Here is a 27,524-nt window from a genome sequence, read left to right on the forward strand (position 1 = left end):
GGAACGGTGTCACTCTGGATCTGTCATCTACCGCCAGGAGGGCGTGTGGTGGATATGCTAGTTGCCGCCACCCCGCTTGGCAAAAGTCCTCTGTGGTCCTTCAGGCTGGGTCTCCTTCTTCAGCGTCCTGCTGCTCTCCACCCTTCCAGGACCCTGGGAAGAGTCCTACTCTTGTCTTTGAGAGTGCGTATGTGTGTTTTCTATCATTTCTAAGGGCCTGGAAAAGACACTGTGTGTCCACCTTCTGGTATCTCAGAGCTCAGTTTCCTGATCTAAAAATTGTAAGTCTCTCCATTTTGTTGGCAGAATCAAGCACGTAACAGAATGATGTAAAAGGACTGTGCAAATGGGAAGCATATAAAAGCTTTATAATTAAAGCCAATGTGTCCTCTACACCGAGTTTGAAGCCAAATGGGAGATTTCTAAGAATTCAACTGTTCAATAATAAATTTTTTCTTCTCCCACTCCCAGGAAAATCCTAAGGCATACGTCCCAGAAACACAAATTAGTGAGTTTTTAGAATGATAGATGAGGTATAGACAGACAGGTTAGACAGAAAATAGATAAGGTAAATAGACATAAATACAACTTTTTTTCTGATTTTCCGATAAAAATGAAACAAACACTCCAAACAAAAACCTCTGTTCATACTGTTAAAACAATGTAGTAGACCCATATGTGCTAATAAGGAAAGATGATCAACTATTCTGCGAAACAAAAAAACGTACATTGCAAACTCTACACAGTGTGGTCCAATTTTTGTTAAAAAAAAAAAGATTGTTTCTGCTTTAGCACATGTGGGACAGATGTGGAGGCGTGCGGGTTGGACGGGGTCTGGGGCACTGCTTTTCCGTTATCTACCGCCCGTGGGTGTGCGTCCTCCAGCCAGCGGCCTGGAGTGGCCTCCCCAGGCAGGTGACTGCACCTGCGCCAGGTGAGGCGTGGCGGCGCCGCACCTCCGCCCCGCGCCAGGTCTCGCGGGCTTTGCGCATCCTGGGCAGCGGCTGGACGGACACCAGGGGGCGCTGCGCGCTCGCTTAGCCGGGCCCTGGACTCCAAGCCCCTCCCCACGGGGAGGGCCCGCCTCTCGCTGCCTGCACAGCGGCAGGAGGGGCAACGCGCGGACCCTTCAGTCCCCACGACAGGGAGGCACGACCCCCTTGGTCCCCACGGCAGGGAGGTGTGGCCAGGTTCTGCCCGCGGGGGCGCTCAGGGCACAAGCGCAGGGCCAGGGCCTCCCAGTTTCCATCCTCCTGATGCCCAGGCGCAACCCCGGGACCCCGTGGTGATCTCGCCCCCAACCCCACCCTGCCGAGGGTCCGAGCCGGCCCCTTCGCCCCTCCGACATCCCCAGGCAGCCTCCCCAGTGCCCCAACTCAGAGCCAGCCTGCGGCCCACTGCAGGTCAGCAGCCTCGGAACAAATCAACCCATCCTGCGTTCATCTCTCACCGGCTGCGTGACCTTGAGCGAGCCCCTCCCCCTTCCTTTCTTCTGTTGCCAAGTGCAGGGTGGCTTGCAGCTGCCCAGGGTCCCACCCAGTCCGTGTGGCACACACCCCATGCCTGATGGCAGCTTGGCCGCTCCCTGGCTGGCTGGTGGTAACCAGGGCCGTTCCCGAGTTTTCCACCCTTCCCTGGAAGGCTCTCTTACCAGCCGTCAGGACCCCATTACCCACCCACCAGGACAGGCCTTGGCAAGGACGGGCTGCCAGACATTTGCCCACACCTGGCCTGGGGCCCCAAGCTCGGGGTCTGGCCTGAAAGGGCTGTTGTCAGGTCACCAGCATGCTGGGTGGTTATCGCCCCCAGCTGGCTCAGCCTGAAGCCCACCTGAGCCAGGTGAGGTGGGCCGAGCTGAGACCCCCACCCACCCACCCACCCCCCTCACCTCTGGCAGGTGCCCTGGAGGGCCTGGGAATTCTGACACGGGCCCCCAGGTTTGGGGCTGGGAGAGCCTCTGGGGACACTTCAGGAGCCCTTACCTAGTCCACACCCACTGGCAGCCTTTGGTCAGAGCGGGGCGTCTCTGTCCTCTCCACAATGGACCCACCCAGGTTCCAGGAGGGCAGGGGGCGGGCCTGGGTCCACAGCCCAGCCACAGGAGGGCCGAGGGAGGGGTTCTGGAGAAGTGACACAGACACACCCACGCTGTCACCTGGCAGGGAAAGGTTTATTCAGTTTCAACCACAGAGTGACAGAGCGAAACAGACATAGGGAGAGCCTGGTCTACACCGGAAAGTGAGCGTGTTACACAGACAGGACCTTATGCACAGGGATGGGGCAGAGAGTGCCACGCAGCCACATCTACCGGAAAGAAGCCCTGAGACCTAGGGCTCTGCATCAAGACACACGAACACCAGGCCGCTTGTGCCCACCTAATAAAAAAATGAAGTGATGTGCGATATTACTTCTCTTTATAATCCCTTTTCCTCATAAAACGTTATGTGTTTAACACACACTCATATCACTGCTAAAATCAGCAAGAGCTATTATAGCGCTCCAACTTAATTAAGTTGATAAAAAAAAAGTTGTCCTGTGGCCAGTTCACAATGGAACTAAATAAGTTTTGTTCTGAGATGCCTGGGGAGTCTCTCTGGCAGCAAGAGGCATTTCCAACAATTGGGTCATTCCGCCACCGAGAGAGTCTCGGTCCACAGCACGTGGAGCTGTGCCCCTGGCAGCCCGGGGTAGGGCAAGAGGGCAAGGTGGGCACTCAGCTCGGTGGAGGCCCAGTGGAGGCGGCCACTCCCCAGGATGGGCTGGCCAAGGGGCCAGGACGGCGGTGGGCGGCTCCCCACGAGGAGGTAATGACAACAGCCCCCAAACGTACCGGGTGCCCAAGGGCCACGATGAATCGACACCACTCCGCTGACAGCTGAGCCCCAGGAACGCTCAGGGGGTGGACCCTCGCGTTAGCCCTGTCAGGCAGGCCTGAGGCCCCAGGCCCGGAAGCGGGCAGGAGATGGATGGTGTGTCCTAGAAGCAGCTGCCTGCGGATGGAACACGGAGAGTCGGGCACGTCCGTTTCTGGCAGCAACCTTCCCAGGAGGCCCCTCACAGGGGTGCCTGCGCTCACAGCCGGGGCAGCCAAAGGTGGACAGAAGCCCGGGTGGAAGCCCAACAGCTCGAAGGTGGCTCATGTCCAGAGAATCTGGTGTCTGACAGCCTTGCTCTGCGCAGCTGTCCCTGTCACCGGCTGCTGCGCGCCCTCAGCTGCACAAGGGATCGGCTGGCACCTCCCGGAGCGTTTTTTCAGCTCAGGCTACAGGGGCCTGTGGTGCCCGGAAGGCGAAGGCTGGACAGAGAGGACGGCCCTTCCCCACAAGCTCTACCAGCCACTCCTGCCCCTGCAGGCTCTCAGAGGCTCCACCTTGGGGTTCTGGGGGGCCAGAGATCTACGTCTCCACACACTCGAGCCTTTAAGAAAACACACCCGAGGACCATTTGGAGCCAGCCGCCCTGCCTCCCTCTGGGGGACACTGCTGGTCCCCCCACCTCAGGGGCCCTCCAGCCACCCGGAGAACATCGCAGTGCTGACCCTGCCGACAGAATTGGGACCAGGTCCCACCTGGCCGACCTCGATGGCCCCTCGAGCCTCCCCACGGGGGCGCTCCCACACGGGGCAGACCCCCGCCACGTGTTTGGGGCATCGATTTGATTCTCCACTCAGCGGGCTTTTATAGGGAACCAGGGGTGCAAACCAGACCTATGTTACCCTATTTTGGTAGTAAGTCCATTTATATGACACGGCGACCAACCAAATCCCTGCCAAGCCCCCTGCTCAGGGACGCCGGGCCCTGAGCGGTGCCCACAGACCCCCGGGGCCCACAAGGCCAACTCCAGGGTCATCTCCAGCATCGGCCACCCGGCCAGCCTACCCAGGGGTTGTCACAGCCCACTGGTCACAGCCTGACCAGTCCCCTTGGCCGGAGCACCAGACAGAGGACGCTTCGAGTTAGCAGGCCACAGAGCACCGCTCTGGGGCAGTCGCCCCACGTCGCCCTGAGGTACAGCGATAGGACACACCCCTGAGCCATGGGCGGCAACCACCGCGCTCACGCAGCCCGCCCGCCCTGCCTCTCGGCTCCTCTTAAGACACAAGGTGACGACAGAGCTTCAAGTCAGTGCGACCTGGGAATAACCTCACTGCAAGGATGGTGCCTGCTCGCTCCCAGGCGAGGGGCCGGGAGGGCAGTGCTGCGGGCCGGCTCCATGGCTGCCCCCGATCCAGACCGCAAGGCACCTGCCCTCCCAGACCGACACAGTAAGACACACTTTGGTCACAAACAGCCAGAGGCTTTGAAATCTGTAAAGCTCGATGGCAGGACACTCGCTTCTGCCCGGAGCCGCCAGCAGCGGCCACGCCCTTCCCTGCAGGCCTTTATCGCAAGCACTTTCCAGGTGGTTCTTGTCCTAACAGTGACGTCAACAAATGTCCTTTGATGTCTTCGCTGGTGCAGATCACGGTCAACTTTAAGGCTCGGATCTCCAGGGTCAACACGCTTTCCAGGTGGTGGTCTCGCCACAAGCCCCTCTTGCTCCTATAAATCAAACCCCAGCCGGGCCCTGAGGGCCCTGGGTCTGGAAGGGAGCGCTGGCTGTGGATAGGGGCGGGCCCACGAGGGGTGGCCCTCTCCCCACCATCCCCGCCACCATCCCCATATAGTCTATGCTCTCCGGCCTCCCTGTTTTCTAGCTGCCAGGAGAACCCTCGAGGAGCAGCTAAACGCAGGCTGCGATCGAATCACAGCAGGAGGACCTGCCATCCGAAAGCTATGAAGGCCACTGAACTGCATGTCAGTGACCTGCTGGGGGCACCCGCTTGGCTGGGGGGAGCGGGAGGCGAGGGGGAGGGTGTTGAGAAGCACACACCGGATGGCCAGTGGGGGCCTCAGGAACACCGAGAGGGCCTCCAGTGGTGGGAAGGGCTTTCCCATCCAAGCACGAGATTCCCAAGGTCATGCTCCAGCTATGATGCCATCGAAAACACTCCCATCTTCTGGTCGGTTCTCTGTGATCCTGGGCTTCTGAGGGAGGACACGTGGCCTGTGGACACGTCCGACAGGGACAGGCACCGCTGCTCCTTGGGCACAAACCACAACCTACAAAGTACCACCAGCGACGGACGGGGCAAGACCAGAGGCTGTGGTCAAATACATCAAATACCGCTACTCCTTTCAACACACAGGAAATTCAAGTAGTTTATTTAAAAACTGCTTAACTTCATCTTGAAATATATGTTTGCTTTAGAATGATCATATTGCAGCATGATTCTCATGCATTTTAAAGTACTTTATTTAAAAAAACATCAACTTGAGGCAGCGAAGTATTACAATCCTCTCTCACTTTATCCGGGTAATGGGCGGGAGGCCTCCCTTCTTTCTCCTGAGATCAGTAAACCTAGACTGACCGTTCCAAAGAAGAAAAGCAGAAACTGCTTAGTTATAAAGAGAGTGTGGTTTGAAAAGCATTTCCAAACAGATGCAGCATGTGACGACCGTGCTTCCCCGGGGCCCGAGTTTGGTTCTCCGCTGAAACTAGAAACACTGCGCCGAGTTGACCCGTGGACTGGACCTTCCTTCCGTCCCAAGACCCACTTCTTCACCGTGAGGTGGCTCCGATTCCAGTGGCCAGCGGGGTGAGCAGGCGCAGAGGTCAGAAGGGTGCAGAGTGTCCGGCGTGTGGGCCTGGTGGTGGGGCGCCAGAGGCAGAGCCACACCGGGAGCTCTGCCCTCGTGATTTCCCGCACAAATGGTTTACAGACAAATCAAAGTGCAACACAAGAATCAGAGCCTCTCCAGGGAGCTTCGGACAGGACGACGGGCAGGAGGGCTGGGCACGGGCAGCCACACACAGGTAGGCCCGCAGGCAGGGGCAGGTCTGCTAGTTCAAGGGCTACCCCGGCGCTGGCAGCCCATCCCAGCCTGCTGGGCGGGGGGTCTGGAATTGGCCCTTGTGAATTGCCCTGGTCACCCCACGAGAACCCGGGGGCCTTGCCTCCTCCTGGCTTTGGTGTCACTACTACTGTTGCCCGCCGCCCACGAACAGGGCTGCCCGGGCACAATGCGGCAGACTCTGAGGAAAACAGGAGATAGATGCTGTTCTTCCAAGAAAACCACAGTTTCGGGGGAAAAAAAAAAAAAGAAGAAGAAAAAAAAATTTTTTTTCCTAAAGTAATCATAGAGAAAAATACTCTCCAATAGCTGCAGCACCAACAAAATGTGATGAGATCTGACTGAACGTCCAAATACCTGTAGGCATCCGCAGGGAAAAAAATTTGATAAAAATGTTTTAGTCACTGACTACATGACTGCTATCTGAAGAATTCAGATAAGATATAGCAAAATACATCAGATATTTTTTGTTTTCAATTATAACTTTAGAAATGCAAAATCCTTATTTTTTTCTACATCACTTATGGTCTATGTTGTAAATCTGGTTTATACTTTTAAACCATGCAGAATAATATACCTGCAGAGTAAAAGACAAAGTTGAAATTAAAAGATCCTTTTCAATTAAAAAAAAAGATTTCAAATGATTCTTTTTAATTGTGGGAAAAGTAATTAACGTGGTATTTTTGCCTAGTGGCGCAAAGCTACCCTACAACTACCGAGCCTCCACTCTGGTTTGCGCTGCCGCTAAGGCCACAGCAGCCAGCCTGCAGGGGCGGTGTCCCCCGCCCTCCCCGCCCACCCTGGAATGTGTGTGCACGGGGGCGCGGCTCAGACCATCGACTGGGTCTCCGCGAGCCGCTGCGGGCCCTCCTTCCGGGACAGCTTCAGGACCGTGGGCTTCTCGATGCCGCTGCTCCCGCCTTCGCCCAGAGCCTGGGAAGACAGGCCCTTCTGCTCTTCCTTGGCCTCTTCAGACCCCTCTGGGTAGATGACCAGGAAGGTGGCCGTCAGGAAGCCCAGGAAAGAGCCCACAGAGGCCACCATAGGGATGACGCGCACAGTCCCGACCGCATCGACCACGCTGCCCAGGGCGGAGGCCACCAGGATCTGGGAGATATAGACCTGGCAGGAGAGGATGGCACAGTCTATGCCAAAGCCACGCTTGGAGTTCCCGGGGCTGTGGTGAACGTACTGCAAGAGAGGAGGACACAGGCGTGAGGGCCGGGGGGTCAAGCCGTCGATCATCCTTCCCAGGGTTTGAACATTAGCTCAGAAGCCTGGACACAAAACCTGCCTTCCCCTTAGCCTGCCTGTCCCCGTCCTCACCCGACTTCTATCGAACATATAGTATTGGAGGTGCTGGCCATTGCGATAAGGTAAGGGAAATAAATTAAACCTATTAAGAACTGGAGTATACATATAGCTGACTCACTTTGTTATACAGCAGAAACTAACACACCATTGTGAAGCAATTATACTCCAATAAAGATGTTTGAAAAAAAAGAACTGGAGGGGCTTCCCTGGTGGCGCAGTAGTTAAGAATCTGCCCGCCAATGCAGAGGACATGGGTTCGAGCCCTGGTCCGGGAAGATCCCACATGCTGCAGAGCAACTAAGCCCGTGTGCCACAAGAACTAAGCCTGCGCTCTAGAGCCCGCGAGCCGCAACTACTGAGCCTGCGTGCCGCAACTACTGAAGCCCGTGCGCCAAAGCCCGTGCTCCATGACGAGAAGCCACAGCAATGAGAAGCCCAAGGACTGCAACAAAGAGTAACCCCCTCTCGCCGCGGCTAGAAAAGGCCTGCGTGCAGCAATGAAGACCCAACGCAGCCCAAAATAAATTCCTTTAAAAAGAAATACAAATGAGAAACATAAGTATTGTCTTTAAGAAGAATTGGAAAGCAAGAAACAAAGCTCATTATCCATGGATGATGTGATTGTGTATGCAGAAAGCCCAGAAGAATCTATAAATATACTACAACAATTAAGAGAATACACCATACTTAGGGAATATCATAAAGGCTCAATACTATAAACTTTGAACTCTCTCTAAATTGATATATGTAATCAATGTGTTTCCAATAAAAAAAAATCCCAGAAGCTTATTCTAACGTTTAAATGGTCAAGAATACCCAAGACAATCTTGAAGAACCAAGTTGAAGAACTTATACTACGAGGTTTCAGAGGTCCTATTATAAAACTACTTAAGACAGTGAAGGATCACCTGTCTAAGGACAGACAGACCCACGGAAGAGAACACAGAGATGCCCCCAGACAGACACCTGACTTATGACGATCACGGCACGGCAGTGCGGGGGGGACACTGGGTCACAAGGCCATCCCCATCCTTTGTGAGGAAGCCAAAAAGTTCTGATCTACCTTAGACCACACACACGAAGTCCACCCCAGGTAGGCCACAGGCCGAGGGTGCGAGTGCGAGGGAAGACGTGAGCAGGAATGTCCCATGCAGCAGGGCTGGTGAGAACCCCAGAGCCGCCCACAGCTGCTGACCCTGCCCCAGGACCTCACCCACCCGCTCCCCACGCCCCCACCGGCCACGCACCTCCTTAATGTCGTGGTACTGCCCGAGCAGGGCGTAGGGGCAGTAGGAGATGCTCATGGAGACGACGCCCATGGTGCTGATCATGATCATGGCCACGTAGACGTTGGCGAACATGGCCATCACAGCCGTGCCGATGGAGAAGCCCAGCGTCCCCAGCACGTAGATGATCCTGATGCTCAGGTCGTAGTTGTCCAGGTACTTCTGTAGCAGGGCTGCGGAGACAGGCCACCAGGTGACTGCCAGGCACCGCCCACGCGCTACCCTCCCTCTACCGCCGCACTCAGCCCGGCCCAGGAACAGGTGGCCGCCCCTCTTCTTTGCCCGCCAGGCCACCACATGGTGCTCCCGAACGGGCCACAGCTCACCGTGCCCCACTCGGCTGCCGGGGGCTCCGCACCGCAGAAGGAAGGCGGAGCTCTTGGTCCCAGACCCCATGACCTGGTGCTGTCCTGCAGCTCCCTGGGGCCTCCCTACCCTGCAAGGTCAGGCCTTCCTGATCCTTCCACCAGTCCAGGCCCACTCGGCACCCTCTTGGGCCCTGTGCCTGGTCCTGCCTCGAAGACCGAGCTGTTGCTGGTTTTCCTCGCAAGCACCCACCCCCTCTGGGTCTGGAAGGACTCACCCTTCCAGACTCCTGCTCACCCTTCCTGACCCAGCTCTCCCGAGAAGTCCTCTATTAAAGCATCGACAGCACTATGACCGTCATGAAGGCTGCCCGCTGCCCCTGGCTGTTATCTTGGTCATCCTCAGGTAAGAGCACAGGCAGGGGGCCCGGCCCAGGCTCAGCCAGGAGACCCCTAACTGCGGCTCTGCCTCGTTTCCAGAAGCTGTGCCAGCATGTCGCTCCCGGGACTGAAGTCTGTCACTCCCACCCCCCATCCTCCAGGACACAGCTGACCCCAGGGAAAGGCTGCTTGTCTCTTCCAGCCACCCTGACCTCCGGCAGGGCCCAAACATACCGTGTGCGCTCAGGCAGGACCCAGGATGCCTGCCTCACCTCCCCCTGGCTGAGGGCACAGCTCCTGCAGTGCCGCCACCCCCTGAGCCGCGGTCAGACCCCTCCCCGAGGAGCCTGGGCAGGCGCCTGCCCAGAGGACAGCCCACGGCGGGTCTCAGGACACCGGTTCCCAGTATCAGGCTAAGGTGGCTTATTCCCAAGGTGAGGATGAGTGGATTTCTACGCTGCTGTCCCTGAGGGGTGGCCCTGTCTGGTCAGGGCCCGCCATCCACAGAGCAGGATGCCCGTCGGTCTTTCCAGTCATGGAGCACGTCCAGACAAACGGCTCACCTGACTGGGGGCCGCTTACCCGAGCAAGTCGCACCGGTGGCCGCGTAGATGACCAAGCCCCAGCAGCCCATCTTCACGCCCGCGCTGTAGGCCTGCCACGCAGTCGAGTTGGATGGAGCCTGTTCCAGAAACGAGACTGGGCTTCAGGGGTGGGGACAGCGTGCTGTACCTCTGGGCAAAGGAGGCCACTGATGTGGAAATTTACATCTCGGCTGCAGGCGAGCCGTGCAGCACTGTGGTAGCACCGCACGGAGGAAGGAGCAGGCGTGGCCTAGGCCGGGACCTGTGGCAGATCGTCTGCACCCCCCAGCCTCGCTCCTGCCCCGCCTCTGGCAGATGCGACCTACAGCTCCTGCCTCTGCCCTCTTGGAGCCCAGAGGCCGCGTGAAGCAGCTCAGACAGTACAGGACGGTGAGGACCACGTGGGGCGGGAAGGCCTGAGTCTGCGCTGGGACCATCTCAGACCTCCCAGCCCGACTCTGGGCGACACGGGCACAGGTGCAAGTCAGCTGACGCCACGGGGACTAGGACCCACGCCCAGCTGGCCCAGCCACAAGCCAGCACATCGCTGCTTTAACCCTCTGTGCACGGCGTCTGTGCACGGCGTCTGTGCGCGGCGGGAGTGGGCCTTCCTGCCTCTGGCTCCTCGGCGCTCCGGTACTTGCCGAAGCCTGCCGTTGGCTCGCCGCAGACCCCCGTGTGAACGCCCTCTCGGGCACACATGACGATTCCCGACCGTGTCAGCAGGGCTGCATGCTGGCTGGCGGCCCACCATGCACCCCTGCAGCTTTGGGGGTGGCCTGCTGGGCGCCAGGGAACCAGGCTGTCACCACAACCAGGCTCCGCCCCCCCCAAGTGCCCGGGCGCTCACCTTGGGGTCCCCCTCAAAGATGACCTGGCCCATGAAGTCGGTGTAGAACACAGCCTCAGCGATGACGGAGAACCAGGTGAGCAGGTGGCAGAGGCAGAGCCGCACCAGCTCCTGGGGCATCTTCAGCATGGACAGCCAGAGCAGCCGGACGGTGGTCTCGCCCTCGCCCTCCTCGCTCTCTGTGTCCCCGCTGGACGTGGTGGCCCCGCTCTGGTTGCGGCGGCGGCAGCGCTGCCGCTGCCGCTTCTGCAGGTCGTACAGGTCGCTCATGCTGCGCGAGGGCTTGATCAGGACCACGGCGTTGGCGCGCCGGTAGCGGTAGCGGTGGGACCCGGTCTTGCCGTAGTAGGAGAAGGTGCTGGAGGCCTGCCGGCGGAACATGTGCCGACGCCGACGCCCGGAGCCCGCCGTGGCCGTGGGCTTCACGTCCACCCGGCTGCAGCCGCTGAGGCCGCCGTGGGGTGGGGAGCTGCCCCCGTTGGGGAGCCCAGCCGTGCTCAGGTGGTTCTCCAGCAGGGTCTCGTCCTCCCCGGCGGGTTCGCAGAGCAGCGGGGGCAGGTGGGGCGGCCGGGCCCGGGCGAGCTCCTGGCTGGTGCTGCAGGGAGTGCCAGGGTAGGAGGCGTCGTGGAAGATGGATGGCTCAATGTCGTGCAAGAAGAGCAGCTCGGGCTCCAGGCCCAGCGCGGCGTCCGGCACGTGCAGCACCGAGTCGCTCTTGCTGCGCACGATGCCCGCGTCCAGGTAGTCCAGGGACAGCTCGTGCGCTGACTGCACCTCGTCCGGGAACAGGGCGCCGCCGTCCAGGGCGCTGGGGGCCGGGGCCTCGGCCGCGTCCACGCTGCGCTCCTGCTGGGGGCCGTACTGCTCCTCGTCGATGCTGAACAGGTGCAGGGCCACTGACACCGAGAACACAATGGCCGCGAAGAAGAAGAGCACCTCGTTCTGCGTCCGGAACCAGGAGCCCAAGAAGGTCTGGGTCCAGTCCAGCCCCCCCAGCACGTAGCCGATGGCTCCGCCAAGGCCTGAGGGAAGGGGAGGGGTGGTAGTGAGCCGCGAGCCGAGCCAGGGGGAACCCAGACGGGAGTTCAACACCCCCAACGCACACACACGCACACATACACGCACACACAGACACAGGTCCACACACACACGGGTCCACACACACACACACACACGGGTCCACACACACACACGGGTCCACACACACACACACACACGGGTCCACACACACACACACACACACGGGTCCACACACACACACACACACACACACACACGGGTCCACACACACACACACACACACACACACACGGGTACACACACACACACACACACACACACACACACACACACACTGGGGTCCAGGGCTGCCACTCAGAGAAAACGGGAGGAACAAGGACATGAGGAACGACACCTGAGCCCGGGTTCGGAATCCTGACCTGACAGGTTCCTGCTTCATGAATTGGGACAGAAACGGGCACCGGCCCGCCCGGGGAATGCTCTCCGCGCTCCCCGCCATCCCCTGAGCTCACATTCCCACATTCCCGTCGGATGGGAAAGCTGCCCGACTGCAGGGGGCGGCCAGCACAGGGCCCTGGACTGGGGCCGCCCGGCTAGCACCCCAGACCACAGTCACCTGGCCCTGCCAGGATCTCAGCTCACTGCCTCGCCCACCAGCGTCTGAGACAAAAAAGCCTCACGCGGAGGCCATGGGAGCAGCCTCCACCAGCCCTGCCGACCTCAGACGAGCCAGGTAAGGACCGGGGTGCGGCGAACGGGGGGCCGGGGCCTGGGGACGGGCGGGGCAGGGCGCGCTCACCGGCAGAGAAGGCATGGATGTTGAGGGCCATGTCCTGCTCGTCACTGTCCGCCACGTCCAGCAGGTAGGCGCGGATGGGCCCCTCGGTGGCGTCAGCGCTGAAATCCAGGACCACCACCCCCAGCACCGTGAGGACGATGCCAATGGGCTGCCGGGTGGGGACATCGCCGAGGGACAGACCTGACAGGGCACAAAGGAGCAGCCGATCTCAGCCCAGTGGCAGGCAGTGACCTCCCGGGGAGACAGCGGCCTCCCGCCCCAGCCTGAAGGGCACGTGCTCCTCGGCACAGCCTCTCCTTACGGAAGGAGAGTTTTGTCTTTCCTGGCTCTGGGAAGGAGGCTGTGAGCCGTAATCACGCACCTGTCTCAGGTGAGTCTGGCCCTGAACCCAGAGACCAACCTGCTCCCCGACAGCTGAGCTAAAGCTGGTTTTACTGGACTCACCGCCGTGGGACCGAGGGGCACTCTGTGCACAAAAGTGATGAGGGGGCACTGGGCTCATGGTCTGGAACCCAGGACCAGCCCCTGAGCTCTGCAGATGAGGCGGGTCTCAGACACACCCTCCCTGCTTGAGGGCAGGGGACCTGCTGGCTACCTGGACCCGGCAATGCCCGGGAGCAACACAGGTGCAGCAAGACAGAGGGCACCGGGCCGGAGCTCCGAGCCGCTGCGTTTGGGCCACAGTGGGCCGGGTCCACCTGCACACACAGGTCCTCGAGAAAGCCGCAACAGGCCCTCTAAACTGTGCCCGCAGGTGCCAGGAGGGCGGCAGCCCCGGACTCCTGATCCGGGGGCATCTGGATGGAGGGGAGGTGGGTGGGCGCTCAGCTCAGGGAGGCCTTCCTCGGCCGCCCCCACCAAGCTGGCACTAAGCTCGCCCCAGGCGGTCTCACGCAGCCTCTGAGCAGCTGAGCGAGTTTTCTTTCTGCGCCGCCCTCCCCAGTTCCCGAGCCTCCTAGCATCAGCGACCCCCGCCTGAACTGATGTGGACTCGGGGCAGGCTCGCCTATGTCAGACACAGATCAAGCCTTCGACTTACAAAGTCGTTGCCAGAAAACAGGGTTTTGTTTTTCACCAGTGCTGGCGGTTGCTCTCAAGCAAAAGCTATTTTCCCACATGTAGTTGTTTTACTTGAAAACAAAACAACAAAAAGAAGCAAAACAAACCACGAGTACACGAAAGAAACAAACAAAAAAGTATCACACTAGGTCTGGACATTTTCAATACCAAGCCTAAGAAAAGGAGAAAAAAAAAAAAGAGAAAAGATAATTTCTGAAATAATGCTGGAAACAGGACGTGGTGTCAGATACGCATTAAAAACAAACGGATCACAACAGGAAACGCTCCCTGAGAACAGGTTCCCACGGCGTTCCCACGTGGGGCCCGTGGCAGGGCCACCGCCCGGGCGCCCAGGGCTCTGCACAGCTGCCCAGTCCGGGACCAGCCGGTCTAAATTCTTTAAACATGCGCATCTTATCGAGTCCCAGGCAGGGCTCTGCAGGACACTCACCGATGGCAGAGCCATTAAGGAAAAGTGCCACTCCAAAGAGCACGCCCACGCAGAGCACGAGGATGAAAGGCCGCCGGCGGCCCCAGCTTAGGGTGCACCGGTCACTCGCGGAGCCGATGAGGGGGGTGAAGACGAGGCCAAGGATGGGGCTCAGGAACCAGGTGAGGCTGTAGTACTGCTCCGGAAGGCCTGCAACAGACACGCGGGCTGTTACACACGCGGGCGGGCGCGCTGCAGACCGCCTGCCCCAGGCAGCTCGGGCCGCGCGCACACACCCCTGCCAGCTAGAGAGCCCCCAGCCAGACGTCCCCACCTGCCAGGCCCGGTGTCTGAAATCAGCCAAAGCCCGACGGTGAAGCATCAGGTGGCCCGAGGCCAGACCTGGGCCGAAGAGCCCGTGTCCTGGAACCTGCCCAGGGCGCACTCGGCAGGCGGGCACACAGCGTACGGTGCAGGACACAGGACCCAGCGGGCCCGGGCCGCCATGCACACATGGAGAGGCACCTGCAGGGGCAGCGGCACGAGGGCAAGACCCTCTCATTCCTCTGGCACTGACCAGGGCCTGGGGTCTCAGGGGCTGCTCAACGCCACCCTTGGGAACCAGGCACTGAGCCCGTCAGCCCACAAGGCGGGCAGGGGACTGCCGCTCCGCTCCCGGGATCCTGGGCCTCACAGCTGAAATCTAAATCACGAGGGTTTGCGGAGGGTTCTTGCAGCCACTGACGCACTAACTGACCCCAGCAGTGGGCTTCTGAGCGGTACTGAGGGGCGGCAAGAGGGGAGGCCTCAGTGTGTGTCCAGCTGGAACCAGGGGGTTGTGTCTGGCGCTTAATCCTCCTAACTGCCCAGGGAGGCAGGGATTACTGTATCCATTTCACAGACCGGAAATCTGAAGCTCAGAGAGGTTGAGCTAGGCGATCTGCCCTGGGTCACAGAGCGAAAAAGTAGGAGCCTAGGACTTAAACCCAGGGCTGCCTGATTTCGAAGTCTATGTACCCCCCACCCCACTCTACATGCCTCCTCCCTATAACACAAACCCAACGCCCATCGCCACTGGAACAACGAGAAACTGAGTCTGTCTCATTCATACGCAGGACAACAGGCAGAATCCCGCACATGCTGGGTGCACAAGGGCACACACTGTGGGTTCCATTTACAGGATGTCCAACGGGGCCAAAGGAGTGTCTGCTGGCAGAAGCCAGGGTGCTGGTCGCCCGTGGGAGGGGCAGGGGCTTCGGGCTGGTGTGTTCTGACCTTGATCTGGATGGGGGTCCCTGGTGACAGCTCACCCAGCTGGAGACTTGGACCATGCACCTTCTCTGTGTCATACTTCAACGAAGAGTTTATATAAAAAAAAATAAAAGCGTGCCTTGGCACCCCAGCGATTGTTAGCTAATGTCTTACACCACCAAAGGCCCTGAGAAACGGAATATTGTGCTGAACTACTAAGAAAAATAAACTGTGTAGGAGGAGGAAATCGTTTTCAAAGGAGGAGGGAAGCACCTTTCAAAATCGTTGCTAACGTGCCCATTAAAATATTTATGCATTCAGCCTAGAATTCAAGGTGTCAGCCTCGACCTTTACACCACACAGAACCTTAGGAAGGGCGAATTCTGTTCCTGATTCTAGTCAGCAGAACGCACTGGTGTTTCAGGAAATGAGAAGCTTGCCGAGTGTGCTCTGCTGACAAGCGGTGGTTTACATGGTAGGCCCGGGTCTTCGGCGTTCACTGTCAAAGTCAGGCACTGGGGAAACGACAGCGGTACCGGCCACATCGGCCGCGGCGACACTTCCTATGCTCAAGAACGCACAGTGTTGAAGCATCAGCCTTCTCAAAAACAGCTCCCTCACAAAACCATCTAGCGGGTGCGGTGTAGTCGGTTTCAGAGAAAGGAAAGCATTTTTACCCCAATGGACAGACTCTTAACTATTGTTGGGCTTTTCAAATGTCACAACTTTACTCATGAACGGTGACTAGCTTGGTGACGGGGCTCCGTGCAGAGCTGCAGCACGCATGCACTTGCGCACACGCAGGCACGTGTGCCTGCTGTCTCCCCTGGGGGCCTGGCCCTCCCGCTTCAGGCACAAGGAAGTGTTCTGGGCTTCTGCACCTGCTGACTCTCACCTCCCTACCTGGTACCTCTTAGAACTCTGAGGGGTCACCCACCCAGGAGGCTCCCACTCACCAGGGCTCACCACCACTGCTGTAAGTCCACAGCTGCTGAACCACCTGTATGCGATCCCAAGAGACGGGCATCTCTGAGGGTGGAGACCCACAGAGGTACCAACAACAGCTGAACTGAACCAAACCCGAGGTGCCCCTGCAGCGGGGTCAGCCTGAAGACCCCAACCGCCGACCTCTGACCCTGCGCACTGCTGCTGGCCAGCCCCCAACCCGGGTCTGATCTTCAGCTGTGGTTGGCCACCCCACCCCCCGGCGCCCTCACCCGCCAGGCCTACCATCTGCCCCAGGCCACCTTCCGCATCCCCAGCCAGCCCACCACACACATGCCTCCTGGCATCAGTCATCTCGGCTCCCGGTGCCGAACGCACTCAGCACTGGTCCAGGAGCAGGGAGGCTGGGCACACAGCACCCCTGGGGCCGGCTGTGCTTGCTATGCGGTGGGGGAGCGGTGGCTCCTGGCCTTGGCAGCTTCCAGTCCCAGGGGGACGGGCATTAGCAAATTCACCAGGCGACAAGCATCTCAGGGCGACCCGTGGCGCTTCAGGGGCTGAGGGGTCGGGAGGGCAGCATCCTTGAGTCTGAGGGAGAGAAGCGGATGGGGTGCCGGGCGGCGGGGGCAGAGGGGGTGGGTGTTTCTCTGGCCATGGCAGGTGGAGCTCTTTACAGAGCAGAAGGCCCTGCGACCCCGGCCGGGCCTCCCACAGGGGACAAGGGACGGGAGTTGCGGGACCTGCAGCATCATCCCTCGCACCTGCCCGGATGTCGGGGGACACGGGAGGAGTCAGCACTGGATCCCTCCTGGCACCTCGGCTCGGCGTGGCCGGAGGGAGGCTGCTGGGCAGGGCGGCCAGCAGGGCCCCACTGTCATCCCAACGCTGCTCAGAGGACAGGTGTTCGTTCCAACCCGTCTCCTTCTCAAGGTCAATGCTCTGGAACACGACTGAGCAACTCTGTGGCCCCTTTTTGTTAAGAAGGTTGCTACGTTTTTTTAATGGTCGAAAAAGATCAAAGTAAGCACATTTCCTGACATGTAAAAAGTGTCTGTAAATAAAGTTTTATTGGAACGAGGCCACACTTGTCCGCTGATGAACGGCTGCTTTGAGCTCCATGGCAGAGCTTGGAGCTGCCACAGACACGCGGCCAGAGCGCCAGGAACATTCACTCTGGCCCCAACAGGAACCGCCTGCCAACCCCTGCTCTAGATGCAGCGCGGTTGTGTGTCGTCCAGGGTTTGTCCGTCTCCTGAGTTGTGCTCAGTCGGCCCTATTACTGAGGAAAGAGGGGTGTGAAATTTCCCAACAATGACCGCGAATGACTGTTGGATTCTGCCTGTCCTTGCCTCACCCGTGTCTTAGGCTCTGTTCCTCAGCACAGGCACCTCACTCCTGAGCCCACCCTTCCGTCCTGTGAGCTGCCCTCTGTACCCCCGGCAGTGCTTCGTCTGTATCTGAAGCCCCCTTTATCTGGGGTTAATACTCCCCCCAGCCGACTCAGGCTGCCTGTTCCCACCTTTTCACCTCAACCCCTCTGCGTCAGTCACGGTGTTTTACAAGAAGATGGGTCTTGCTCTTCCACCCACTCTGGTGTGTCTCCTCGCTGGCGTTTTGTCACTTACGTTTCGAGTAACTGCTCGCGTGGGTGACGTCAGGGCTGCCGTTTTGCTGTCTGCCCCCTCCTGGGGTCTCTGTTCCCCTTGTTCCTGCCTTCTTTTGGTTAACTGAGTATTTCTCCACCTTCCATTTTAATTTACACGTTGGCATTTTAGCATCATTTTGTAGTGGCTGCTCTACAGACTGCCTTACATGTCAGCTTTCAGTCTATTAGTGGATATCGTTCACATCACATAAGAAATTAGTGACTGTCTGTGCCCGTTGACCCCAAGCCCCTTTATGTTGAAGCTGGAACATACGTTTCACGTGCAGACACGATAAACCCCACGCTGTGCTGTGGGTTTTACCTGAAACAGTCATTCATTTTAGAAGAATTAATAGGAAGCTGGTCTTTTATCTTTACCACCCGTCTTACCATTTCCGTACCCTTCCTTCTTCCTCCTCGAGGTCCCAGTGTCCGTGTGCTATCACTTCTCTTCAGCCTGAAGAGCTGTTTTTGGCTTCTTCAGCATTTCCTACAGAGTCTGCTGATGACAAATGCTCTTAGAATTTACCTAAATTCTCTCGACTTCACTTTTTGTTCCTAGTGGATATTTTTGCTGGATACAGAACTCTGGGTCAACTCCTCTCCCCGCCAGAACTTGAAGGCACGGTTCCACTGTCTTCTGAGGAGGCTGTAGCCCACATGACTACATACACATCTTTTCTTCCTCTGGTGCCTCGAGATTTCCCCTGTTGCTGCTTTTCAGCAGTTTGACTATGGTGAGCCTAAGCGAGGCTCTCTTTACGTTCATCCTGCTTCACGAAGCTGTAGATATAAGCTTCCACCAAACTTAGGAGGTTTTCAGTTATTTCTTACTTCACATTTTGATGCCCCGTTCTCTTTCCTCTCTTCCGGGGCTCCAATTACAAGTATATCAGACACTGTCCCACTGCTTCCTGAAGCTCTGCTCATTTCTTTCTTCAACCTTTGTTCTCTCTGTTCTTCATGTTAAGTCATTTCTACAGACCAATTTCTTAGTGCACTGAATCTTCTCTCATCCCTAAGGTTAATTTTTATTTCAGATACTGCATTTTTCAATTCCAGATTTTTAAATAGCTTCTATTTCTCTGTTGAGATCTTCTACTCTCCACCTGGAGCCTGTTTTCCTTTATGCCCCCGAGCAGAGTCAGAACGTGTCTGATGATTCCAACACAAGTCATCATATTGGGGTCAGGTGCCTTGTGGCGTTTTCTCTGGAGTGAAGGTCATGTTTTCCGTTTTCTTTTCTCCCCAAATGCCTAATAGTATTGAGTTGTAGCGTAGACATTATAAAACGATGTGTGGCAGAGACTATATTCTGTTACATTCCTCTGATGAACAATGATGTATTTCCCCCACACACAAAGGTCAATAAGTGGACTTTGATGAATAATTCTGGTAAAAGCGTTTCTGCACAGATACGCAGGTATAAAACACATATAAAAAATGAACATAAAGATTCCTTCTCTCCTTAAGTACGTCTTAGAACAGCCATGACTGAGTTTAACTTGATACGTATTTCAGAGCTTAAAAACCCAAGAAATTAATAACAAATTTTTGCAGCTTAACTTGAGGCACATGCGTTTATTGTCCTGACACTGGAAATACTTTCTTGACATTTGATTTGATACTCTTATTGGTTAAGCTTTTGCCTTTTAGAAGTTTTCCTAGGAGAAAATACAAGAAGAAAGTATCTATCCAGATTACCCATCACTCTTTGAACATTACTTAGGAATAACGTGATCTTAAAATACATCAATTTTGAAAAACACTGACAAAATGCTGGACTGTTATCCTTATATTCAGGATCTCTGTTTTGAAAAAGAAATGAGTATAAAAAAGTAATTTTGTCCTGACATTGGTGGGATGAGATACATTCGTACTGTTCACAAATCCAGCACATAAGAGCGTCTGTTTTAAATGAGATCGACACTAATACACGACAAGAAGTAGAGAAGCCAACCTTAGGAGACGCACTCATCCTACCTACCCAGTCCCTCTCGGGTTTTACCACCGTTGATACTTTTGTTTTAACAAACAATTAACTTGGCTGGACTCGGACTCAAAACTGTCTCCCTGCTTTTTTAGCTTCAGCAAAACTCTGTCCCATTTCAGGAATTGCCAAGAGATACGAGCAGAGATGACACATGGGATCAGGGGTTCCCCAGCTCTCACTCTGCCCTTGGGTTCGGGTACCCAGCTGTGTTTTAGCCCCTCTGGGCGGCATCATGTGAGGCCAATCTTCAGGGAAAAAGCCATAAAACACAATGAGAAGCTCACCGGGTGCCCGGCCTTCTACTCTGGCTGCTCTCTAGTGCTGACAGGCACTAGAGGGGAAACTGCACGGATAAAACTGTTCCTTGAAGATTCGGCCTCTTAGCTGGAGGGGCACAGACAGTGGCCAAGTGCCTGCTGCTGGCCATGGGCTCATTACCACAGTGGTGACCATGTGCTGAGAGGGGCTACGGGGCCTGGTCACAAGAGAACTGCTTGTCCACACTCTCTCTCTCTCTGGCCTACACAAACATTCTGTGAACGTCTGTGAGCTGCAAGGCTCTGCGTCAGACGGGAGCAACTGAAGACTGACCACAGAGGACACAGGGAGTGCCTGGGAGACATGCCCCGGCCCCGGCTCGCCCTTGGCTGCTAAGTGCCCACCGCCCACCCCTGACTAACCGGGCCAGCAAATGTGGGACACACAGGGTCTGGCCGATGGAAAGCCTGTGCTCTTCCCAAGTACACGCTACGACATGGACATGCGTGGAGAGGCTGGCCATGCAAGGCGACAGAGAAAGCCATCTTCACCGAAGGCGTCCCCTGGAAACCCGGGCTTCTCGCCCCTCCCTGGGAGGGAGCACGGCGTGAGCAGTCTGCACTGCCCCGGGACCGCGACAGGAGCCCAAAGGGCCCTCACGTGGCAGCTCACGCTTCAGCACCCGACAGGCTGACCCACTGCCGGTTCCCCTCGGGCAGCGGCATTTACATTCCCGGGGCCCCTGTGCCTGCTGGCCGTCGTGTGTGTACTTTGCCCAAGGAGCTGCTGCGCTGAGGACACTGCCCTGCCCGGGTTAAGAGCACGGCTCAGCCCGCACGCAGTTTCTGAGGTTCAAGTGCGCATCACCAGAGTCAGACTCCATTCCATATGACTCTGCTCGGGCTGGAGTGCCCGCCCGCTCCCCCCAAAAGGCTCCTTTGCACCGAGCTGTGCCCTGTGCTAAGTCTGATGAAGGTGGCCTTTCGGGGCAGGGCTGTCGGGGGAGCCTGTGCTCTGCGGCCACATCCCCTTAGACGCAGAGGTGACCTCTGACCCGTGTGACAGTACGAGGGTGAGGTACGAGCTTCACAGATGTAAACTGGCAATTTCTGTCCACCTTCTCTGAAAACACGCACATAACTGAAATTAAAACGGACACGCAATTTAAAGTGACTCTTAGGAACTCATTAGGAAAGTTGTCAAGCTGGGTGCTGGTTAGCAATTCACCCCAAACCTGTGTCCTGCTCGCCCAGAAACACCACCATCACCAGGCTTCTCACCACCCAGAGCGCTGGCCGCCTCAAGGGGGAGCTGCAGGGGCTGCAGGTACGTACGGATTACCTGCTTTGCAGGCTCCCAGGAGCCTCGGCCACCTCCACCAGCGCACCGACCCTGAGAGACCGAGGGACATGGCTCAGGGCTGGCAGGGAGTCAGACCCTCGACCCACCTGCCCCTTCAGCTCTGCCCTCCACCCCCACCAGCTCCAGCCTGTCCTTCCGACAGCCGCCGAGGCGGCTGGGCTGCACCTCCCTCTGGTTAGGGTGCCATCGTCGCCCCCCACCCGACCCTGTTCAAACGACTCCTTTCTCATCTCCCGTTCCCTCCACCTACTGCACCCCCGCCCCCACCCCGAAACTGCCCTCAGAGGTCACCAGGCCACCTACCTGCCAACCCAGCTGGCCCTTGTTTATTAGACTTGGCCGGAGGCCCCAGGAGGGTAGAGGGCATTAGCACAAATGCCAGCTCCCGGCACAGAGCCCGGTGAGCATGGGCGCCAGGACCACGTGCTTGCTGCGCGAGACGCTGCCGGGCCCTTCCACTCGCACCCCGTCCTCCTTCCTGCTCAGCACGGGACACCCCACACCCAGGGAAGGCCTCCGTGGAGGGGCAACCGGGCAGAGGCTGCAGGACCAGGAGCAGCTGGTCAGGCCGAGGAGGCAGGAGCGCCCAGGAGGCCCGACTGGACCGACAGCAGCCTCTGTTCTCCTTTGCCTTGTCCCCAGCTCTCCTAAACGTCCCCCTGGGCTGCAGAGGGAGTGCGAACCCACCAGGAGCTGAGTGCTTGGGGTGTGGGGACAGCCGGGGTCACCCCGCGCTGGGCAAGGAAGACAAACACTTCCCATCACGTCCCCAGAGCAGCCCCAGAGGAGCGAGCGAGCCCTGAGAACACAGCCCCAACCCCGTCAGTCCCTGGCGTGGCTGCCGCTGGGATGCCCCAGACACGGCATTTCCCAGCAAGGCTCTAAACACACGCAGCACCGGTGCGTAGTAAATAATTTTTGTTTTCTTCCCGGCAAAAATGAACAACAATGGTGGGACCAGAAAGGCTCCCCGTTCACAGGAAACGCCGAGGGTGTCACCGCTCGCTGAGGGCTGTGTGAGGTCACGGGCGACAGCGGCCACGCTCAGTCACGCGCGGCCTCCCATTCAGCACAGCCAGCGGCTTTTTTGATAAACTGGTCCTTCTGGGGGGAGGGGGCCAGGGGACTGGGAAAGCTGCCTATAAATCTTTAACAAAAGATCTGAAATGGGAATAGGAACTACATTCTTTCTCTCAATAGACAAAGCCTTCCCCATCAAGATATGCTTGTATTCTCAGACAAAACCTTCACGATAACATTAAAGCCATGAGAACCCGCGCTCTGTGGGAACCTTGGCAGCCTGCAGTAACCCGGGATGAACGCAACCAACCCAGCGGGGAATGTGGCACTAAGGTGGCCGTGAAAAAGCACGGGTCCGGCCGAGGCCCCGGGGCCCAGACGCAGGCATGGTCCCAAGGAAAGCCCCCCGCCGCCTCGAGCAGAGAGGGTCTGCACTGGGCAGCGGGGCAACGCCTCGTCCAGCTGGAGGGAGGGCCACAGAGCTGAAGGAGCCTTCCAGAATCCCAGGAAGGTAGGAAGAAGGATTAAGAAAAAGAAGCTCAGATGCCTGTTCTTGGGCCTCCCCCTTGGAACAGCAACCCCTGGTGTTCCGAGTGCAACTGGCCGGACCCTGTGGGTGTCCGCGGGGGCTCCTGTGCAGCCCAAGCCCCTTCCCAGAGTCCAGGCACTCGCCCCAGGCTGGACCTGGGAGCCCAGAACTGAACACAGATGTCCCTCATCACAGCATTAAAGAGCAGGGATGGGTGCCTGAAGGTGCAGACCCCAGCACCTGGGCCATGCGGGGGCCAGTCCCAGTGACGTCGGGGACAGCAGCGACATCAGTGCCGCGGGGAGAGCCATGTGACGCAGAGTTCGTTCGGTGTATGCGTTAGGTGCTCCCTGCGGGTGGACTCTGGTGCCGAATGAGCTGTTTCGGACGGAGAGGCAGTAGTCTGGAAATAGCAGATTCGCACTTACCAAAGGCACCATTAGTCAAATTCCGGAAGGTTCCGAACGGCCTTTCTTCCGGTAAAATAAACATGCTCCAGCCCCTCATGTTGGCCCTGAGGCTGGGCTTAGTCTCTAGGGAGTAGACTGCCAGCCCCACCCGGGGGCTGCCCAGCACCTCGGTGGGAGCACTGGTCCTATGCTGGAAGGAGGAGGAGCCTCCAGGGCCCAGCAGGATGCCCTCGGCCAGGTGCACACAGGCACTGAGGCTCTGGGAAACCCGTGGGCGCCCCTCCTGCTCTGCTGGGGCCTGGCTGCGGGGCTCCTTCTTCCCGCAGCTCCCAGGAGCACAGCCCACTGCAGACTGGAGCACCGGCCCCTCCCCGCCACCCACCCATCCCACACTCTTCAAAACAGATGCTGCACTAAGCAAGCGTGCCCAGGGCACGGGTGGGGGGAACGAGCCCGCCCCGAGCCCCGCGACGGCCACTCGGCACCCCGGCCCAGGCTGGCCCCTGTGCAAGGCCTGGACACAGTGGCAGCCAAGGTCTCTCCCAACTCTGAGAGTCTGCGACCTGAATTAGGGTCAGGGGGAAAGAACCCAGCCACCACCCTATCTGCCGCGATCCACAGCTCTGGTTTTAATAACAAGTGGGCAGCGACACCCCCAAAGCTCCGGTGGAGCGAGGTTACGGAGCACGCGCTAGGGCGGGGGGACCCCTCCTGCGGACGCCGGCCAACCTCCCGGGTGTGAGTCAGTACTCCCTCCGGCCGACCTCACGGTACCGAAGCGAGGTCAGTGAACCGGGGTTTCAGAGAGCCTCTGTGTGACATCTCCACACGCAGACACGACACACAGAGGTCACCTCCAAGGGCTGGGGACAGTGAAGTGTAGACGGATAGGTAGTCAGGCACGTGAGTGTGTTACCTTCCTCGTCAACGCAATTCAGCTGCAAGCGCGTAATTAGTGTTTAAATAATGGATGGGCTCGGCCAAGGACGGACCCAGAGGATTCTGGGAAATTCAGGAGCTGTGGCTCCAGCGCGCCCCGGGCTGCGAGCAGCGCGGCCTTCAGGGTCTGCGCATCATATCCTACCTCCTGAAACGCTATTACACGAAAACTAACAAGTGTCTGGGAACTCAAAAAATTAAATTCTTACTAAACGTTGCTATTACCTTTGTCAATAAAGATCTGGAGTATTTTTTAAAAACCTCTAACCCCATCTCCCCTTATCACATCTCCGCCAAGCGCAGCAGGCGCAGCTCCTGAGGGGCAGGGGCGCTGAGAGCCGAGTTCAAACCCCAGCTCCACCACTGACCTGACTCTGTGGGCGCCTCCTTCCTCACCTGCAAAACTCTGTAAGAGGATGTCACCTGCAGATCCGTGCAGGGATTAGGTCGCTGGAACAGCTGCTGCTGGCATCGTCACCACGGGGTCCGCACACCTCACTTCTAAGAGCGGGAAGCGGGAACCAACACCGTTAGCCCCGCTCTCCTCTCCTCGTTTGCTGCAGACTCAGGCCTGGCCTGCCCTCAAGAAGAGGAGAGGCTCCAATTCTGAGTCTACACTTTCTGGCCATGGACCCCTGGGCAAGCCACCTCCCTTCCTGAGCCCCAGCTCCCTCGGCACAGACGGCCTTGTCCAGGACCCTGGGGAGGACTGACGGATGACAGGCCACATCCCTGGGCCAGCGTGGGAGCCTTATTCACGAGCCCGTTTCGACATTGCCCTTCTGTTAGCACTCAGAGCATCCCTCCACCCCGCCCACCAGAAAAGGGTTCCAGGGGTGGTCAGGGAGTGTGCCAGCTCCACCCTTCCCCTGGTCCTAGACAGCTTGCCTCCAGAACTTTCTCCTCTGTACGGCCATGGCCTCGCCACACTGCAGCGCGGCAGGGCCCCAGAGCTGGTGATGTGGGAAAGCCAGCGGTCGCAGTCTGGCTCCCCGTTCAGGCTCGGCTCTGAGCCTTCCTCCCGGCAGCCGGGCTCTCGGGGCTTCCGTGCCCTGGCTTGCAGTGCTGTCCTGCGTGGCGACCTTGGAACCCGCTGTGAAAGTGGGTGTCCTCCCCTTAAAGCTGGCCTGCCCTCCCCGAGGACAGGGGCTGCAGTGCCCCCGCACGTGTGGCCTCACCGCCAGGGAAGGTGGAACACGCAGGCCAACAGACGCAGACGACCTGCAAGGGCTGGGCCTGGCCCACCCTGCCCCAGGCCACACCACTGGCGACCACCCCACGCGAAACCAACAGCGCAAGACACCTACCCTGCTCTTCAATTAGGTGGGATGACTAAAATTCATGAGAGGCACGACAGGCCCCATTTATAAGTCATGAGTGTCGGATTACAGGGGGCCGGCTGGTGCCTGGAAAAGCGCTTCAAACCCAGGTGGTGGCTGGGTCTACACAGACTGCATTTCCGGTCTGGCTGTGGTTAAACCCTGCTTTGCTGTCACAGTCTAGCCCGGAAAACGGTGAAGAAAATGAGGACTTATTCATAGTCCGGAGACTGTGGGGAGGACCCGAGGACCAAAGGCCTTCGGCCAGGCCTGCAATGCAGGGCGGCAGCGAGAGGGGGCAGAGTCAGGCTCCCGGCTGAGGAAGAGGAAGAGCGAGTGGCCCTGCGGAGCTGCTGCTGGGCCCAGAGACCTGCCATCAAAGCAGGCAGCGACACCCCCTAACCGTGCTGTGAAATGACAGCAAAATGCAAGGGTGTGTAAGTCTAGAGGGACTTTAAGGACACATAAATAATTTGGTTGAAACTGATGAAGCCTCACACCCTCTCGCTAGGCTCGCTGCCCCCGCCCCTCCTGAGCGCAGCCTGTGGCCTGACCCTTGGCTGTGCTGACCTTGTGTGGGCCCAGGGGCAGGGCTCTTCCAGCCACGGTCAACAGCACAGCACGCAGGTGCCCAGGCCTGACCGCCTCAAACGGAGGCTTAAACGCTTTCAGTTTCTGCCCGTTTTGCATCGCGTGCTACACGCACCTCCACTGCGGATTTGCAGATAAAAGCACTTCTAACAATCACTCCCAGTTCAACACGATGGGCGGCAGTCCTTCAAGTTTCTTTCTGTGATGTTTCCATCAGTTTACAAGCTGTAAGATACACCCCACATCCTCTCTCCACTTAAACGGGGGGCAAACAACCTACACTCACCCCAAGACAAATGATTCATCTATATACGATTTACATAATTTATTGATATATGTGTATGTATTTCATGTAAGATTTAAATAGCTGGTTTTTTAATGACAAAATTACCATCATCTGGGAAATATTTTGCTGGTGGACACATTCTATACGGGTTGCTTTTAAGAGCAAAGAGTAGGACCTACCTGGTGGCACAGTGGTTAAGAATCCACCTGCCGATGCAGGGGACACGGGTTCAAGCCCTGGTCCGGGAAGATCCCACCTGCTGCGGATCAACTGAGCCCGTACACAACTTCTGAGCCTGCACTCTAGAGCCCATGAGCCACAACTACTGAACCCCATGCGCCTAGAGCCCGTGCTCTGCAACGAGAAGCCCGCGCACCACAACGAAGAGTAGACCCTGCTCGCCGCGACTAGAGAAAGCTGCGCGCAACAACAAAGACCCAATGCAGCCAAAACATAAATAAATTAATTAATTTAAAAAAAAAAAGACTTCTGGGCTTCCCTGGTGGCGCAGTGGTTGAGAGTCCGCCTGCCGATGCAGGGGACACGGGTTCGTGCCCCGGTCCAGGAAGATCCCACATGCCGCAGGGCGGCTCTGCCCGTGAGCCATGGCCACTGAGCCTGTGCATCTGGAGCCTGTGCTCCGCAACGGGAGAGGCCACAACAGTGAGAGCCCCGTGTACCGCAAAAAAAAAAAAAAAAAATAAGACTTCTAAAAACCATTCTTGCTTTACCGCTGCTCGTGTGTGCAATACTGGCCAAGGGCAGAATCGCTCGGGTTTCTCTGTAAATCGCCTCCTTGGAGTGGCACAGAAGGCCTCCTAGGATCTGGCCCACCAGGGGCCAGAGCTCCCTCAAACGACTCTGCACCAAGCTCGTGCCACGCAGGCTTAGTCACAGCTTCCCCAACACGCCGCACTTCCCTCTACGCCTCTCCCTGCCGTGCCGCGGCCTGGAATGTGCCAACTCACCTTCGCTCACTGACCCCCTACTTATTACTCTTTGCGACCAGGAGGCCCAGGGCCACGTCCTCCACACAGCTTCCCCATCCCCCGCC

At 57.8% G+C, this 27,524-nt stretch overlaps 1 protein-coding gene across 4 annotated transcripts in view; it reads right to left on the reverse strand.

Moving 5' to 3' along the window:
- Positions 1–5,277: 5,277 nt before the first annotated feature.
- The window catches only part of SLC45A4 (solute carrier family 45 member 4), a 73,840-nt gene continuing 51,593 nt past the window's right edge, over positions 5,278–27,524 (reverse strand). The window contains exons 3-9 of one of the 4 annotated variants that reach the window (XM_033842839.2): positions 13,944–14,132; positions 12,434–12,613; positions 10,615–11,636; positions 9,763–9,862; positions 8,456–8,667; positions 6,729–7,085; positions 5,278–6,251 (exon numbers count right to left, since the gene is read on the reverse strand). In XM_033842839.2, the coding sequence (XP_033698730.1) occupies positions 5,970–6,251; positions 6,729–7,085; positions 8,456–8,667; positions 9,763–9,862; positions 10,615–11,636; positions 12,434–12,613; positions 13,944–14,132 (2,342 nt within the window). In that variant the 3' untranslated portion in view covers positions 5,278–5,969. Of the gene's footprint in view, positions 7,086–8,455; positions 8,668–9,743; positions 9,863–10,614; positions 11,637–12,433; positions 12,614–13,943; positions 14,133–27,524 lie in introns of all 4 variants that reach the window. The other 3 variants (XM_073794851.1, XM_073794853.1, XM_073794854.1) reach the window with 3 other exon arrangements.

The sequence above is a fragment of the Tursiops truncatus genome, chromosome 17, assembly GCF_011762595.2.
Source record: "Tursiops truncatus isolate mTurTru1 chromosome 17, mTurTru1.mat.Y, whole genome shotgun sequence".
NCBI classification, from domain to species: Eukaryota; Metazoa; Chordata; class Mammalia; order Artiodactyla; family Delphinidae; genus Tursiops; species Tursiops truncatus.